The 17,493-nt window shown below is 38.6% G+C and overlaps 1 protein-coding gene across 2 annotated transcripts; it reads left to right on the top strand.

Moving 5' to 3' along the window:
• Positions 1-2,459: 2,459 nt before the first annotated feature.
• On the top strand, positions 2,460-8,712 carry MRGPRX2 (MAS related GPR family member X2). Of its 2 annotated transcripts, XM_012503590.1 has the most exons (3): positions 3,155-3,412; positions 3,585-3,698; positions 6,738-8,712. In XM_012503590.1, exon 3 carries the CDS (start codon positions 6,763-6,765, stop codon positions 7,750-7,752), a length of 990 nt encoding a protein of 329 aa, XP_012359044.1. In that variant the 5' UTR covers positions 3,155-3,412; positions 3,585-3,698; positions 6,738-6,762; the 3' UTR covers positions 7,753-8,712. The 2 variants fall into 2 exon arrangements, with proteins under 2 accessions (XP_003254355.1, XP_012359044.1); XM_003254307.2 differs by lacking the exons at positions 3,155-3,412; positions 3,585-3,698 and adding an exon at positions 2,460-2,552.
• Positions 8,713-17,493: the final 8,781 nt, after the last annotated feature.

Genomic DNA, 17,493 nt, shown 5'->3' with positions numbered 1-17,493 from the left:
GGTACATATATACCATGGAATTATATGCAGTCGTAGAAAAGGATGAGTTCATGTTCTTTGCAGGGACATGGATGAAGCTGGAAACCATCATTCTCAGCAAACTAACACAGGAACAGAAAACCAAACACTGCATGTTCTCACTCATATGTGGGAGTTGAACAATGAGAACACATGGATACAGGGAGGGGAACATCACACACTGGGGCCTCTCAGGGGGTGGGGAGCTAGGAGAGGGATAGCACTAGGAGAAATACCTAATGTAGATGACGGGTTGATGGATGCAGCAAACCACCATGGCATATGTATACGTAGGTAACAAACCCGCACGTTCTGCCCGTGTATCCCAGAACTTAAAGTATAATTTTGAAAAAATAAAATAGAACTTCTAGAAATTAGTAATATAAAAATTGGATTTAAACTTCAGTGGATAGATTAAACAGATGATTAGGCACAATGGAAAGAATCTAGTTAACTGGAAGATACATCTGAAGAAATTACCCAGAAAGCAGCCCAGAGACAAAGAGATGAGACATAAGGAAAAGGTTAAGAAATAAGGATGGTAGAAGAAGAGGTCTAACATATGTTGAATTAGACTTCCAGAAAGAGATAATACTAAAAGTGATAATAAGGGCTAATAATTTTATAGTACTTACTATGTGCTCCTGTTGTAAATCATTTATATACATTAAATTATTAATCTTCACAGCAAACCTATAGACTAATAATGTTATCCCCATTCTACTGATAAGGAAACAAACACAACAGAGTTACCAAATCTGGCTAAGGTCCCATAGGAGAAATGCCAAGTAGCCTGGTCTTGTGTTCTTCACCGTTATGTTAATATTTTAAGAGATTATAGCATTAAATTGTTTAAAAATATTAAATGATGATAATTTTAAAATCTAGGAAACTCCACAAATCCCAAACATGATTTGAAAAAGAGTCACCAGATGCAATTTGGTGAGAATGTATCATAGCAGAGAAAAATAAAAGCTCTTAGAGAAAACAAGGCAGATCACCACAAGCAAATGGCAACCTGACTGATGGCTGCAACAGTAACCATACTGATGGCCACAACAGTAACATTGGCAGTCAGAAGGTGGATCTTCAGTGTGCTGGAAGAAAGTCACTATCACCCTACAATGCCATGCCTGGAAAAACCATCTTTAGAAGACAAGGGTGAAACAATGACATTTTCAGACAGATAAAAGGAGGCATTTACCATGCAGAGACTCTCACAAAAGGAACTCCTGAAGAATGCGTTTTGAGAAATGGAAGAAATGAGATGTAAAATGGGAGGATGAGCAAGAGCATTGGTGACTATGTGGATAAATCTGAACAAACACTGACTATTTAAAACAATAATAAGTGTTTCATTTGTTGGAGGGAAACAGACTCAAAATAAAATAATAGAGCACAATAGGTTAGACGGTAACAGAGGTTAAAGCTTTCTAAGGTCCTGGTGTTGCTCGTGAGGAAAGCAGATTTCTGGGGACAAATGCGTGGTTTACCCACTGCACCAAAGTATAATACAAGAAAATGCTGAGTCTCAGAACTCGCCTCAATCAACACATGTTCCCTGTCTAAGGTCACCCAGCTGCTCTGGAATGCAAAGGGGCATGATCTTGTATGGTGTTCATCATTGTGTCTTCATTGCCTGGAATGGTACCTGACATATCATAGGCAAACAATAAACAGTGTTGAATGAATGAATAAATGAGTGAATAATTTCTTCTGATTGTCTTAAATGCTTCATAATTGTTACTTATAACTCTATTTGGCTGCAGCATAGGCACATGAAAGGAAGTCATAGGAGATAAGGCTGAAAATATTGGTTGGCTCTAGATGATCTAAAAATAATCTAGCTAATAAATACCATGATGTAGAGGGAGAAACATGACAGATGGTACATGTGTTGTGCTAAGTCCCCTATATTTTATAAGGAGACTCAATATATCTAGTTGTTAACATTGATAAATCAAAAATAGAAATGTTGTTTTATTATAAAATGCTTTTTTAAAAAAAGAATGGAAACTGTATGCAGTGGTTGCTTTTGGGGAAAGAGACTTGGAGAGACTTTGCATTTCATTTTAAACACCTTAGTGTCATTTGAAATAAACCCGATTTTAAAAGATCAAGTAAGCCAGGGCCTTGAATGCCAAGCAGAAGAGGGCAGACTATTCTTTAGCTATGAAAGCTCACCTTGCTTGATTGTTCTGCTTCCTGCAGAGGCTCATTGTGGCAACGAAAGACTTCAGGATGGTGATTCCTTGCAGGGAGTGGGGCCGGAGAGGGTAGGGGAGAAACCAAGATAAGTGATTGGAGTCAGAGCAAATGCTGAGAAACATCTCATGTGGTTTCATGTGTCATACTCTTATTTTCCAGCACCCTCTGTACAGGAAATCACAGGGTTGTTGAGCATCTTGATAAGCTTAACTCAGTCATCAGGTTTCACTCCAGCTCCTGCAGGCATCTCCCCATCCTCAGCTGTTTGCCAGTCCCAGGAAAGCACTTCTCAACTCACCAACTCCAGTAGAAAGAAGGGTGTTAAGGTAAGAGTTTGTTCAAGAACCATCTTCCTTCAAAGGCAGTTTTGGTTTTTACCTTAGTCCACATCCTGATGAATTCATCAGGAAAAGGAGACAGGAAGCTCCTTTGAGGGAGCTTTGGATGCTGGCAGCTTGGATGGTGGGAGATCCAAATGGGGTCAAGCAGATTCATCCCACTTTTCTTCTATCTACCTATATTCTCCCCTTCTCTTCAACCATTCAAATCTGCAACTACGGAGAGAAAGATTTTGCTAATTTTAATTTAGGGGCAGGCTAGAATGAAGGCATTACTTCCCTAAGCTAAATTGTTACTTAAAACCTCAGGTTGCACTGATTTTCTTGTTATTCAAAAGGTTTTTTCTTCATAGCTGTCATTGTCCCAGCAGAAAACACACATCACACACTTTAAAGGGGTAGTTTAGAAGAGTTTAGTGAAGGGACTGTTTACAAAGGTGTGAACAGGGATTAAGGAATGATGAAGCCTTCAAAGGCAAGTGATAGTGGAGGGCTGTTACCATTGCTAGGTCTGAAGTGATAAGAAGAAAGAGAAGTTCTGAGAACTCAGAATGTGCTGTAGCAGTAGCTGTAACTGTAACTGCAGCTGCGGCTACAGGAAAGGGCCACCAGACAGGGCTATGTCCTTAGGTAGAAAAACACTGCCACTGCCAACTCACAGCCCTTCAGGGAGCAGGGAGAGAGCAGGAAATTTTTTAAATATCATCCCCCAATCTCCTGTCAATGTGTCCCTTTGGCTGAAAAAAAAAAATCACCCTCCAATCTCCTGTCAATGTGTACCCTTTGGAGCCTGAGTGAAAGACAGCCCATTGACGAGGCACAGACATGTCTCTTCCCAGGATGCAAAGGCAGGTAGAGAAGGATGGACATGAGATCCTAACGGCAAATAGGAAAAGTCCATTTCTTCCCATAGCCTCTTCTCAGTTTGTATTTCCTGAGACTTTCTCTATTAATGTGATTGAATCGATTTCTCATTCTATCACCTCCCATTTTTTTTAATTGTTTGACTTTCCCATCTAGTGTCACTTCTTTGGACTAGTCTCTCACTGTCATCGTAAGTGCCTTGAGAATGGAATGCGGTTGGGAATAAAAGGGATCGGGAGTACATAGGTACTCCCAGGTATAAGTACACAGGTATGTGTAATGTAAGTTTATGATTTTGGCTTCTCTAAAAAGAAACCTATTATAGTGATAATCAAAAAGAATGTTTATTAGACTTGGGCTGATGACTCCAAGACATCAAACACCAAGGCTCCTTCCAATTTCTATTTCCCCATCCCTAAAGCGGTACCCTTACACTCATGGTCCTACATGGCTCCCAAACACATCAGCATTCCAGCCAGAGAGAGGAGAAAAAAAGAAAGAGTACAGGAGGAGCTGGTTATATCACTTTCTCTCACCTCCCCTTGACCATCACATATGGTTACATGGTGCCATTAGCCTAAAGGGAAGCTGAGAAATGGGCCTTTTTCTGATCTAAGACTCAGAATTATTATGTGTGAGAAAAGGAGAATGGCTTTTGTGGCAACAAGCAGTCTCTATAGCCCCTGATTCTCTTTTAGCATCTGTACTCACATGGAGATTTTTCTCAAGACTGCCTCACAAATAGTGAATGATGTAGACATGGAACAGAAATAAACTTAGGACAGGGCCCCAGGAGACTGGAGCTGGTATTGGACCTGCTTTTCACCACGTGATTCAGGAAACTCTTTTGTACACGTTAAGCCTGTCTTTCTTTGTTAAATGAGCATATTACAATAGATGGCCTCCAAGGGACATGTGTTGGAGGCTGGGGATATAATAGTGAACAACTACAACAAAAATGTTGAGTTTAATGAGGGAGATAAAAGAAAAAACAGACATACACTTAAAAATACAGGTGCAGGGCCGGGCGCGGTGGCTCATGCCTGATGCCTGTAATCCCAGCACTTTGGGAGGCCGAGGTGGGCAGATCACGAGGTCAGGAGATCGAGACCATCCTGGCTGACGCGGTGAAATCCCATCTCTACTAAAAAAACATACAAAAAATTAGCCAGGCATGGTGGTGGGCACCTGTAGTCCCAGCTACTCGGGAGGCTGAGGCATGAGAATGGCGTGAACCCGGGAAGCGGAGCTTGCAGTGAGCTGAGATTGCGCCACTGCACTCCAGCCTGGGCGACAGAGCGAGACTCCGTCTCAAAAAAAAAAAAAAAAAACACAGGTGCAAACTGTGTTCAATGCCATGAATAAAAAGGCCAACCTGCCCTGAGGGAGGACAACAGAAGTGGTTTTCTTCCATATCTTCAATAGGCCAACCAGGGCTACAGGAACTAAGACAGCATGTGATGGATGCATTCAGTCCTTGATGCCAATTCTGCACCCTCATGGAGGACACATTCACTTTGCCCTTGGAGGCCTCCAACCCATGAGAGTTTTCTGCAGTGTGGAGTGATTGACAGCTGTTTTTCTGAAGCAAGAAAGAGCTCTTACATTCAGTTGCTTATTCTCAGTTGGCTTCTATTCACATCTCTTCTCCTTATTTCATTAATTTCTCTTCCTTACTGTTTCTTAAAGTTGCTTAATCTAGGCTTAAAAAACTGCAATTTTGACATTCCATTTTGGATTTGATATGAGCATTACTTGTTGCTTTTCTCCTTTCTTCACGTGTAGTTGGCATTGAACCCTTGCAATGGGGCTGCAAGGCTGGTTAAGAACAAGCCCTCTGACACAGACCTGTGGGTTCAAATGCAGGCTCTACCACTTGTTTGTGAGACCTGAAGCATATGACTCAATATATTTGTGCTTTAATCTCCTTATCTGTAAAATTGGACTAATAATAGTACTGACCTCACCGGGCTCTGAAGAGGATTTACAGAAGCTATACCTGAAGAGCACTCAGCCAGCTGCTATTGTTCACCCCATTGTGAGTAAGGGCTCCTTCTCAAGTGTAATTTACATAAGCATCTGCCTTTTCCCCCAAAGCCCTGCACAGTGTAGACATGGTTCTTTTTTCTAACTTCCCACTCCTTTCCCCAAATAATCCTGTTCACAAATGCTTTAATTTGCAAAGAAAGCTCAAAATCATCTGGGGGAAGTAATGGGTCCACCTTAGATGTATTCATACCGCAACACCCTCTAGTCACCTCCAGACACTAGACACTCTCAATTGCCACCTCTCCTTTTCCCAAATTGCCCCCTTTTCCTCCAAGATGCAGAGAAATTCAGATAAACCCTGAATCCTCTCCATAAACTGGAAGTTTAAACTCTTTTGGGTGCTGAGCAAAAGCCATATATTAGCCCTTCCAGGATTGAAGATATGACAGTGGCCATTATTCATTATCTGTGTAGAGAGAAGCAATCCCTTCAAATACACCAGAGCTTTCCCAGAAGGAAACATGAGGAACGATGTTTTCTTCATTTCTTTCCACGTGTGTGTTTTTAGTGACTAATTTCATTTTAAAATGTCGATGTTCCACTTAGCCCAAATTTTCAACTACTCGGCTCCCCATTCATTCATTCATTCATTCACATGTGGTACAAACTTCTTGACTCTCCACTATGCCCTCACATTGAGCTAGGCACTGAGGACACAGAAATGGATAAGAGAAAAATTCTTCCTGTTTTCATAAAGCTGACTCACTGAGCAATTTCTAGCCTGACAGGCCTGGCTGTCCTCAGACCTGTCCTAGCAAGAAGTCACATCTCCGTTATGATCCTAAATCATGATCTCCATTCTGACTGTTGATGGACCCCTCTCAGTCATTAAGGGTGGCCATGGGTCATGGCCTGGGTCATTTCTTCTGGCCCCTGAGAGGAAATCTGTATGCCAGGATAAAAAGAATGCTGAACTCAGAGTCCCGTCTCTTGCTGTCCCACATATTCTGCCTAGACTTTTCTCTTCCTGCCTCCAGGAGACATGACACAGTGACAGTGAATGGGGGTGTTTGGGCCTTAGAATATTCCCATAACAGTAGAGGATCTACCTTGTAATAGAAAGAGCCCAGGATTCACAGTCAGCAAGAAATGAGTTTGAATCCAGGTGCTAGGACTCCCTGGCCCTTAATAAATGACTTAATCTCTTCAAGCCTCTAATTTCCTCTCCTGTAAAACAGGGGCGGTAATTACCACGTAACAGGCTGGTCATGAGAATCAGTGAACATGCAGCAGGTGCTCAAGTCTTGTTTTTGTTCCCAGGGGCACCAGTGGAGGTTTTCTGAGCATGGATCCAACCACCCCGGCCTGGGGAACCGAAAGTACAACAATGGATGGAAATGACCAATCCCTTCCTCTGCTTTGTGACAAGGAGGCCCTGATCCCGGTCTTCCTGATCCTCTTCATTGCCCTGGTCGGGCTGGTAGGAAACGGGTTTGTGCTCTGGCTCCTGGGCTTCCGCATGAGCAGGAACGCCTTCTCTGTCTACGTCCTCAGCCTGGCCGGGGCCGACTTCCTCTTCCTCTGCTTCCAGATTATAAATTGCCTGGTGTACCTCAGAGACTTCTTCTGTTCCATCTCCATCAATTTTCCTAGCTCCTTCACCACTGTGATGACCTGTGCCTACCTTGCAGGCCTGAGCATGCTGAGCACCATCAGCACCGAGCGCTGCCTGTCCGTCCTGTGGCCCATCTGGTATCGCTGCCGCCGCCCCAGACACCTGTCAGCGGTCGTGTGTGTCCTGCTCTGGGCCCTGTCCCTACTGCTGAGCATCTTGGAAGGGAAGTTCTGTGGCTTCTTATTTAGTGATGGTGACTTTGGTTGGTGTCAGATATTTGATTTCATTACTGCAGCATGGCTGATTTTTTTATTCGTGGTTCTCTGTGCGTCCAGCCTGGCCCTGCTGGTCAGGATCCTCTGTGGCTCCCGGGGTCTGCCACTGACCAGGCTGTACCTGACCATCCTGCTCACGGTGCTGGTCTTCCTCCTCTGCGGCCTGCCCTTTGGCATTCAGTGGTTCCTAATATTAGGGTTCTGGAATTCTGATGTCTTATTTTGTCATATTCATCTAGTTTCAGTTGTCCTGTCATCTCTTAACAGCAGTGCCAACCCCATCATTTACTTCTTCGTGGGCTCCTTTAGGAAGCAGTGGCGGCTGCAGCAGCCGATCCTCAAGCTGGCTTTCCAGAGGGCTCTGCAGGACACTGCTGAGGTGGATCACAGTGAAGGATGCTTCCCTCAGGGCACCTCCGAGATGTCAAGAAGCAGTCTGGTGTAGAGATGGACAGCCTCTACTTCCATCAGATATATGTGGCTTTGAGAGGCAACTTTGCCCCTGTCTGTCTGATTTGCTAAACTTTCTCAGCCCTGATCTTAAAACAGTTAAGAGAGTCTTTGTGAGGATTAAGTGAGACAGTGCCTATGAAACAAACACTAAGTGCAGTGTCTCTGGAACTGCCTTACTCACAGGCTTCCATGAACAGCCCCATGAGAGCTTTGCCAACTCTGGGGTCCAGGGTTGTTCCCACTTTTAATGAATCCTACCTTTTGCAGAAGGCTGAAAGCAGTGCAGAAAAGGTCTGCATTTCTTTGGTCACTGCACTTGATAGGGACTCAAAGAATGTTATATTTTTAATTAATTTCTTTTTCTCTTCCGTACAATTTCTGTCTCAACAAAATTAGAAGAATCAAATTTAAATCTAGCTCCAAAAGAGCAGTCGTCTTTCATTTTGGCAGACCTTAGAATATCCCCCTAGCTTAATAAATCTTTGTTGAATGGCTTAATGAATGAATAAACTGGTTAACTTTTAAGTTAAACCTCTGAAAAGTCTCCATTTACCAGATCTGAGTCACTAAATTTATTGCTTTCACTACTTTTGAATTTTGCAAACATGAAATTAAGTTTTATAATTAGATAAATCAATGTCAACACATATTTAAAGTTTGAGGTACACTGTCTTCCTGTGGTTTCCTTTCACATGCCATCCCATAAAATCCCAGCTACCTACAGGCCATCCCATTCCTTCCCCTTTGCCTTTGCTCTAATCTTCCCTCTCTGGGGGCTCTCTAATTCATCCTGGAAGTTTCCAATGGTCTTATACACTCTATGTTCTTGGAGGACAGGCTCTATGTCAGATTTACCTCTTATTCCAAAGAACTCAGAGCATTTATTTTGTTAATTAAATTGCACATATTTTTAAAAGTTACGTGTTCCACAAAATAAAATACTAATTGTAAATGCTGCATCTCTTAATAATTTATTATTTTAAGGTATAATTAAGAGAATGATATGCACAGATCATAAATGTACAGCTTAATGAGTTTTGTTAAATGAATACACCTATGTGACTCAAACTTTATTCAAGACAAAATATTTTCATCTCTAAAAGTTCCCCTGTGCTCCCCCCATTCTTCCTGCCCCCAGAGGCAACCATTGTTTCTATTTCAATCAACAAATATTAGCTTTGCCTGACCTTTAACTGTATCTTTTTAGAATCATAATATGTGTATTTTTTGTTTCTAGCTCTTGCACTCAACATAATATTTTGAAGATTTACCTACGTTATTGCATCACATGTATCAGTAGTTTGTTCCTTTCATAAAGCTGAGTACTATTTAATTGTGTGAGTGTACTATGGTGTAACTATTTTCATACTGACAGATATATGTGTAATGTATTATGAATTTTTTGGCTATTACAAATAAAGCTGCTGTGTACATTCTTATTTAAGTCTTTTTGTAGATATATGTTTTCATTTCTTTGTATAGACAACCTGGAATGAAATTGCAGGATCATGGAAAGATGTATGCTTAATTCTATAAGAAATTACCAAGCTATTTTCTAGAAGGGTTGTACCATTTCACATTCCCACCAGCAATGTCTGAGAGTTCCAGTTGCTCCACATGCTCCCAACAAACATGGGATTGCCAGTCTTTGAATTTTAGTCATTGTAATGAGTGTTAAGTAGTAAGTATCTCATTGTGTTTTAATTTGCATTTCCATAATGATTTATTAAATTGAGCATCTTTTAAGTGCTTTTTAGCTACTTTTTTTTGGCAGTGTCTGCTTAAGTTTTGCCTATTTTTATTAAGTATTTGTCTTTTTCATTATTAATTTGTATACATTTTCTCATATGCTGAATGATTCCTTTGGTAGTTATGTGTATTATACTTACCCAGTTGGTGGTTTGCCTATTCATTTTTACATATTTATTTAACAATTACATATATTTATGGGGCAGGATGTGATGTTTTGATCAATGTATACCTTGTAGAAAGACTAAATCAAGCTAATTAACATATCCCGCACCTTACCAACTTGTTTGTGTGTGTAATGTGAATGTTAAAAATCTATTATTTAAACCAAACACCACATGTTCTCACTTATAAGTGGGAACTGAACAATGAGAACACACGAATACAGGGAGGGGAAGAACACACACTGGGGCCTGTCGGGGGCTGGGGTGAGGGGAGGGAGAGCATTAGGAAAACTAAGTAATGCATGCTCGGCTTAATATCTAGGTGATGGGTTGAGAGGTACAGCAAACCACCATGGCACATATTTACCTGTGTAACAAACCTGCATATCCTGTACATGTACCCCATAACTTAAAATAAAAATAAATTTTAACATCTATTTTTTTTTGAGATATATTCTCACTCTGTCACCCAGGCTGGAATGCAGTGGTACAATCTTGGCTCACTGCAACTTCTGCCTCCTGGGTTCCAGCGATTCTCATGACTCAGCCTCCTAAGTAGCTGGGATTACAGGCGTGCACCAACACGCCTGGCTAATTTTTTAAAAATTTTTAGTAGAGATGGGGTTTCACCTTGTTGACCTGGCTGGTCTTCAACTACTGGCCTCAAGTGCTCCACCTGCCTCAGCCTCCCAAAGTGCTGGGATTACAGGCATAAGCCACTGCACATGGACGAATCTTTTTTTTTTTTTTTTTTTAAACTTTTATTTTGGGTTCGGGGGGTACATGTGAAGGTTTGTTACATAGGTAAATTCATGTCATGGGGGTTTATTGTACAAATTATTTCAACACCAAGGTATTAAGCTCAGTACCCAATAGCCATCTTTTCTGCTCCTCTCCCTCCTTCCACCCAAGGCCCTCGAGTAGACCCTAGTGTCTGTTGTTCCTCTTTGTGTTGTGAGTTCTCATCGTTTAGCTCCCACTTATAAGTGAGAAGATGTGGTATTCAGTTTTCTGTTCCTGCATTAGTTAGCTAAGGATAATAGTCTCCAGCTCCATCCATATTCCCACAAAAGACATGATCTCATTCTTTTTTATGGTTGAATAGTATTCCATGGTGCATATGTTCTGCATTTTTTTAACTTCTATTTTAGGTTTGGTGGTACATGTGAAGATTTGTTACATAGGTAAACACGTGTCATGGGGATTTGGTGTATAGATTATTTCATCACCCAGGTATTAAGCCCAGTACCCAGTTGTTATCTTTTCTGCTCCCCTCTCCCCTCCCACTCCCCCTCAAGTAGACCCTGGTATCTCGTTTCCTTCTTTGTGTTCATAAGTTCTCATTATTTAGCTTTCACTTCTAAGTGAGAACATGTGGTATTTGTTATCTCTTCCTGTGTTCATTTGCTAAGAATGATAGCCTCCAGCTTAATTCATGTTCCCACAAAAGACATGACCTCATTCTTTTTTATGGCTGCATAGTATTTCATCGCGTATAGGTACCACATTTTCTTTATCCAATGTCATTGATGGGCATTTAGGTTGATTCTATGTCTTTGCTGTTGTGAATAGTGCTGCAATGAACATTTACGAGCATGTGTCTTTATGGTAGAATGCTTTATATTCCTCTGGGTATATACCCAGTAATGGGACTGCTCAGCTGAATGGTAGTTCTGCTTTTAGCTGAGTATTCACCATACTGCTTTCCACAATGGTTGAACTAATTTACACTCCCACCAAGAGTGTACAAGTATTTTGTTTTCTCTGCAACCTCGCTAGCATCTGTTCTTTTTTGACTTTTTAATAGTAACCATTTGGATGGGTGTGAGATGGTATCTCATTATGGTTTTGATTTGAATTTCCTTAATGATCAGTGATATTGAGCTTTTTTCATATGCTTGTTGGCAGCATATATGTCTTCTTTTGAGAAGTGTCTGTAAATGTCCTTTGCACACTTTTTAATGAGGTTTTTCTCTTGTAAACTTGTCTAAGTTTTTTACAGAAGCTGGATATTAGACCTTTTTGAGATACATAATTTGCAAATATTGTCTCCCATTTTGTAGGTTGTCTGTTTACTGTTAGTAGTTTCTTTTGTTATGCAAAAGCTTAATTAGATTCCATTTGTAAATTTTTGCTTTTGTTGCAATTGCTTTTGATGTCTTGGTCATGAAATCTTTGCCCATTCCTACGTCCAGGATGGTATTGCCTAGGCTGTCTTCCAGAGTTTTTATAGTTCTGTGTTTTACACTTAAGTCTTTAGTTCATCTTGAGTTGACTTTTGTATGTGGTGTAAGAACAGGGTCCAGCTTCAATCTTCTGCATATGGCTAGTCAGTAATCCCAGCACCATTTATTGAATAGGAAGTCTTTTCCCCATCACTTGTTTTGGTCAGCTTTGTCAAAGATCAGATGGGCTGTAGATGTATGGCCTTATTTCTGGGCTGCCTATTCTGTTCCATTGGTCTATGTGCTTGTTTTTGTACCAGTATCATGCTGTTTTGGTTACTGTAACCTTGTAGTATAGTTTGAAGTCAGGTAATGTGTTTCCTCCAGCTTTGTTCTTTTTGCTTAGGATTGCCTTGACTATTTGGGCTCTTTTTTGGTTCCACATGAATTTTTAAACAGTTTTTTCTAGTTCTATGAAGAATGTTATTGGTAGTTTGATAAGAATAGCAAAAAATCTATTCTTATAGCAATGTTGAAATACACAATACATTGTTATCAACTGTGGTCACAATGTAATGCAATAGATCACAAAAGCTTATTCCTCCAGTTTAACTGCAACTTTGTACCCTTTGATAATCATCTTCCCTTTTCCATTTCTCTGCCCCTCTCTAGCCTCTGGTTACCAACTTTCTACTCTGAGATTGACGTTTTTACATTCCACATGTAAGTGGGATCATACAGTATTTGGTTTTTTGTGCCTGCCTTATTTCACTTAGGATAATATCCTCCAGTTTCATCTATGTTGTCCAAATGACAAAACTTCTTTCTTTTTAAGGCTGTATAGTATTCCACTGTATATATAACGCTACATTTTCTTTTTTTTTTTTTTTTTTTTTTTTGAGACGGAGTCTCACTCTGTTGCCCAGGCTGGAGTGCAGTGGCGCAATCTCGGCTCACTGCAAGCTCCGCCTCCTGGGTTCACGCCATTCTTCTTCCTCAGCCTCTCTGAGTAGCTGGGACTACAGGCGCCCGCCACCACGCCCGGCTAATTTTTTGTATTTTTTAGTAGAGACGGGGTTTCACTGTGGTCTCGATCTCCTGATCTTGTGATCCGCCCGCCTCGGCCTCCCAAAGTGCTGGGATTACAAGGTAAGCCACTGCGCCCGGCCTACATTTTCTTTATCTATTCCTTCATTAACAAATGCTTAGGTTGCTTTCATATATCAGCTATTGTGAATAATGCTGAAATAAACATGGGGTTGCTGACGTCTCTTCAACATATTGATTTCAATTCCTTCGGATATAAACTCAGAAGTGGGAATGCTGGATCATATGGCAATTCTATTTTTAGTATTTTGAGAAACCTCCATTTTATTTTCCAAAATGGTTATACTAATTTACATTCCCACCAACAGTATGCAAGGGTTCTTTTTCTCCACATATTTGTCAACAGTTACTATGTTTCATCTTTTTTATAGTAGCCATTCTAACAGATGTGAGGTGACATCTTATTGTGGTTTTAATTTGCATTTCCCTGATGATCAGAGATGTTGAGCATTTTTAAATATATCTGTTGGCCATTTGTATGTCCTCCTTTGAGAAACGCCTGTTCAGGCCCTTTGCCCATTTTTATAGTTATATGTTTTCTTGCCAATGAGATGTTTGAGTTCCTTATACATTTTGGCTAAAAAGCCCTTATCATATGCATGGTTTGTTAACATTTTCTTTTTTCAACATATGATTAACACATAATAATTGTACACATTTATGGGATACAACATGATGTTTCAATACTTGTACAAATTGTGTAATGATCAAATCAGGATAATTGGCATATCCATCACCTTAAACACATTTGTGATGAAAACATTCAAAAATCTATCTAGTTATTTTAAAATATACAATACTTTATTGTTTACTCTATCCTACTCTGCAATAGACAGAGGTTTGCATATATTTGCTTCCATTTCATAGGTTGTCTTTTCACTCTGTTGTTTCCCTTGTTATGCAGCAGCTTTTTGGTATGATGCAATCTCATTTGTATATTTTTGCTTTTGTTGTCTGTGTTTTTTGGGTCCTATCCAATAAACTGTTGTCCAGACTAATGTCATGAAGCTTTCTCCTATGTTTTCTTCCAGTAGTTTTACAGAGTCAGGTCTTATATTTAAGTCTTTAATCTATTTTGAGTTAATTTTTGTATGTGGTGAGAGATAAGTGTCTAATTTTATCTTCTGCCTGTGGATATCCAGTATTCCCAATTTATTGAAAAGACTATTTTTCCCCATTGTGTATTATTCACACCTTTATTGAAAATCAATTGACCGTGAATATTTGGGTTTATTTCTGGAGTTTCTATCCTGTTTCATTGGTTGATGTGTCTATTTTTATGCCAGTACCATGCTGTTTTTATTACAATAGCATTATATTTTGAAATCAGATGGTCTGATACCTTCAGCTTTGTTCTTTTTCTCAAGATTTCTTGGGCTATTTGGGGCTTTTGTGGTTTCATAAGAATTTTAAGGTTTTTTTTTCTATTTATGTAACAAATAACATTGGAATTTTGATAGAGATTGTATTGAATTTGTAGATCTCTTTGGGTAACACGGACATTTTAACAATATTAATTCTTCTAATCCATGAATGCGAGATGTCATTCCATTTATGTGTGTTTTCAGTTTCTTTCATCAGTGTTTTATAATTTTCAGTATACAAATTTTTTACCAGCTTGGTTAAATTTATTTCTAATTATTTTAATTTTGATGCTGTTGTAAATTGAAATTGTTTTCTTATTTTTCAGATAGTTCATTATTAGCGCATAGCATTGCTACTCATTTTAGTATGTTGATTTTGTAACCTGAAACTTTATTGATTTTTGAATCAGTTCTAGCCAGTTTTGGGGGACTCCTTAGTGTTTTCTACATTTCACCAGCAAACAGACAATTTCACTCTTTCCTTTCCTATTTAGAGGCCTTTTATTTCTTTTTCTTGCCTAACTGCTCTGGCTAGGACTTGCAGTACTATATGGAATAGAAGTGGCAAGAAAGAAATCATTGTCTTGTCCCTGTTCTTAGAGGACAAGCTTTCGATTTTTTACCATTGAGTTTGATGTTAGCTGTGGGCTTGTCATATATGCACTTTATTGTGTTGAGGTGCATTCCTTCTATACCTATCTGACTGGGAATTTTAATCATGAACAGATGTTGAATTTTGTAAAAAACCCTTTCTGCACCTATTCAGGTAATTGTGAGGTTTTGGCCTTCGTTTTGTTAATATGGTATCACATTTATAAATTTGCATATGTTGAAGCATCCTTGCATCCTATGGAGAAATCCCACTTGATCGTGGTGAATGATCTCTTTAATATGTTGCTGAATTTGGTTTGCTAGTATTTTGCTGAGAATTTTTCAATCTATGTCCATCAGAGACATTGGCTTGTAGTTTTGTTTTCCTGTACTGTTCTTGTCTGGCTATTGTATCCAAGTAATGCAGGTCTTGTAAAATGAGTTTGGAAGTACTCTCTCATCTTTAATTTTTTGCAAGAGTTTGAGAAAGATTAGTGTTAGTTCTTTAAATAGTGAGTAGAATTTAGTAGTGAAGTCTTTGGGCTTTGTTGAGAGGTTTAGGTGATTACTGATTCAATTTTCTTACTTATTATCGGTTTGTTCAGATTTTTCTGTCTTCCTGATTCAGTCTTGGTAGATGTATGTTTCTAGAAATACATCCATTTCTTTTAGGTTATTCAATGTGTTGATATATCATTGTTTATGGTCGTCTCTGATCTTTTATATTTTTGTGGTATCTGTTGTAATGTCTACTCTTCTATTCGTGATTTATTTTGATTACTTTTTCCTTTTTTCTTTTAGTCTTGGTAACAATCTCACAATTTTGCTCATCTTTTCAAAAAACTTTAGTTTTTTATATTTTCTATTGTTTTGTAGTCTATTTTATTTATTTCTGCACTGCTCTTTGTTATATCATTCCTTTTGCTAAGTTGGAGCTTACTTTCTTCTTTTCAGTTATTTGAGGTATAACATTAGCTTGTTTATGTGAGATCGTTCTTCTTTTTTGATAGGTATTTATTTCTGTAAAATTTTCTCTCAAGACTACTTTTGCTGCATCCCATAAGTTTTGGAATATTGTGTTTTCATTTTCATTTGCCTCAAGATATTTTAAATTTTCCTTTTGATTCATTGACCATTCAGAAGCCTGTTAATTTCCACATATTTGTGAATTTTCCAAGGTACTTCCTGTTACAGATTTCTAGTTTCATGCCATTGTAACTGGAAAAGATATTTAATATGATTTCAATCTTCTTAAATTTGCTAAGATTTTCTTTGTGGCTTAACATACATCATTTATCCTGGGAGAACATTCCTGGTATGCTTAAGAGGAATGTATATTCTGCTGCTGTTGTATGAAATGTTCTGTAAATTAATGTTAGGTCCATTTGACCTAAAGTGTAGTTCAAGTCTGCTGTTTCCAATGATTTTTTGTTTGATCTGTCCAGTGTTGAAAGTGAGGTATTGAAGTTCTCTATTATTATATTACAGTCTATGTTTCCAATAAGATCTTTTACATTGCTTTATATATTTAGGTGAGCTGATGTTGAATATATATATATATATATACACGCATATATATATATATACGTGTATATATATATATGTATATATATACATATGGACTTATTGCTTCATTTTGTTAATTTTTTAGTTAATTTATAAATTCTTTGTCTCTCTTTTTCTTTCTTGCTGACTTCCTTTGTAGTTTGATGATTTTCTGTAGTTGTATGCATTGAATTCTTTCTATCTTTTTTTGTATCTAGTAAAGATTTTTGCTTTACTGGTTACCATGAGACTTACATAAAACATCTTAACTAATAAGAAGTTATTTTAACCTGATAACTACTTAACTTTGATCACTTGCACAATCTGTACACTTTTATTCCTACCACACAATTTATGTTTTTGATATCAAGTTTTACAACTTTTATAATTTGTGTCTCAATAAATTATTGCAGCTATTGTTTTTAACTGTTTTGTCTTACAACCTTAGATACAATTGATATGTAGAAGTATTATTGATTTCACATCATCATTACCATATTAGAATGTTTTGAATTTGATTCTTTACTTTTACCAGTGAGCTTTATGTTTTTATGTGTTTTCATGTGGCTATTTAGCATCATTTTCCTTCAGCTTGAAGACATTTCTTTAACATTTCTTTTTTTGTTTGCTTGATTTATTTTGTTTTTTTATATATTATATGTAATAATTTTTCTTTTTTTCTTTTAAGTTTTACTTCTGGGGTACATGTGTAGGATGTGCAGGTTTGTTACATAGGTAAACATATGCCATGATGGTTTGCTGCACCTATCAACCCATCACCTACGTATTAAGCCCAGCAGGCGTTAGCTAGTTTTCCTAATGCTCTCCCTTCCACAACTCCATCCCCCAACAGGCCCCAGTGTGTGTTGTTCCCCTCCCTGTGTCCATGTGATCTTATTGTTCAGCTCCCACTCATAAGTGAGAACATGCGGTGTCTGATTTTCTGTTCCTGCATTAGTTGGCTGAAGATAATGGCTTCCAGCTTCATCCATGTCCCTGCAAAGGATATGATCTCATTCCTTTTTCTGGCCGCATAGTATTCCATGGT

The sequence above is a fragment of the Nomascus leucogenys genome, chromosome 15, assembly GCF_006542625.1.
Source record: "Nomascus leucogenys isolate Asia chromosome 15, Asia_NLE_v1, whole genome shotgun sequence".
Taxonomy (NCBI): Eukaryota; Metazoa; Chordata; class Mammalia; order Primates; family Hylobatidae; genus Nomascus; species Nomascus leucogenys.
Note: the sequence above shows the minus strand (reverse complement) of the source record. Positions and strands in the feature narration are given on the sequence as shown.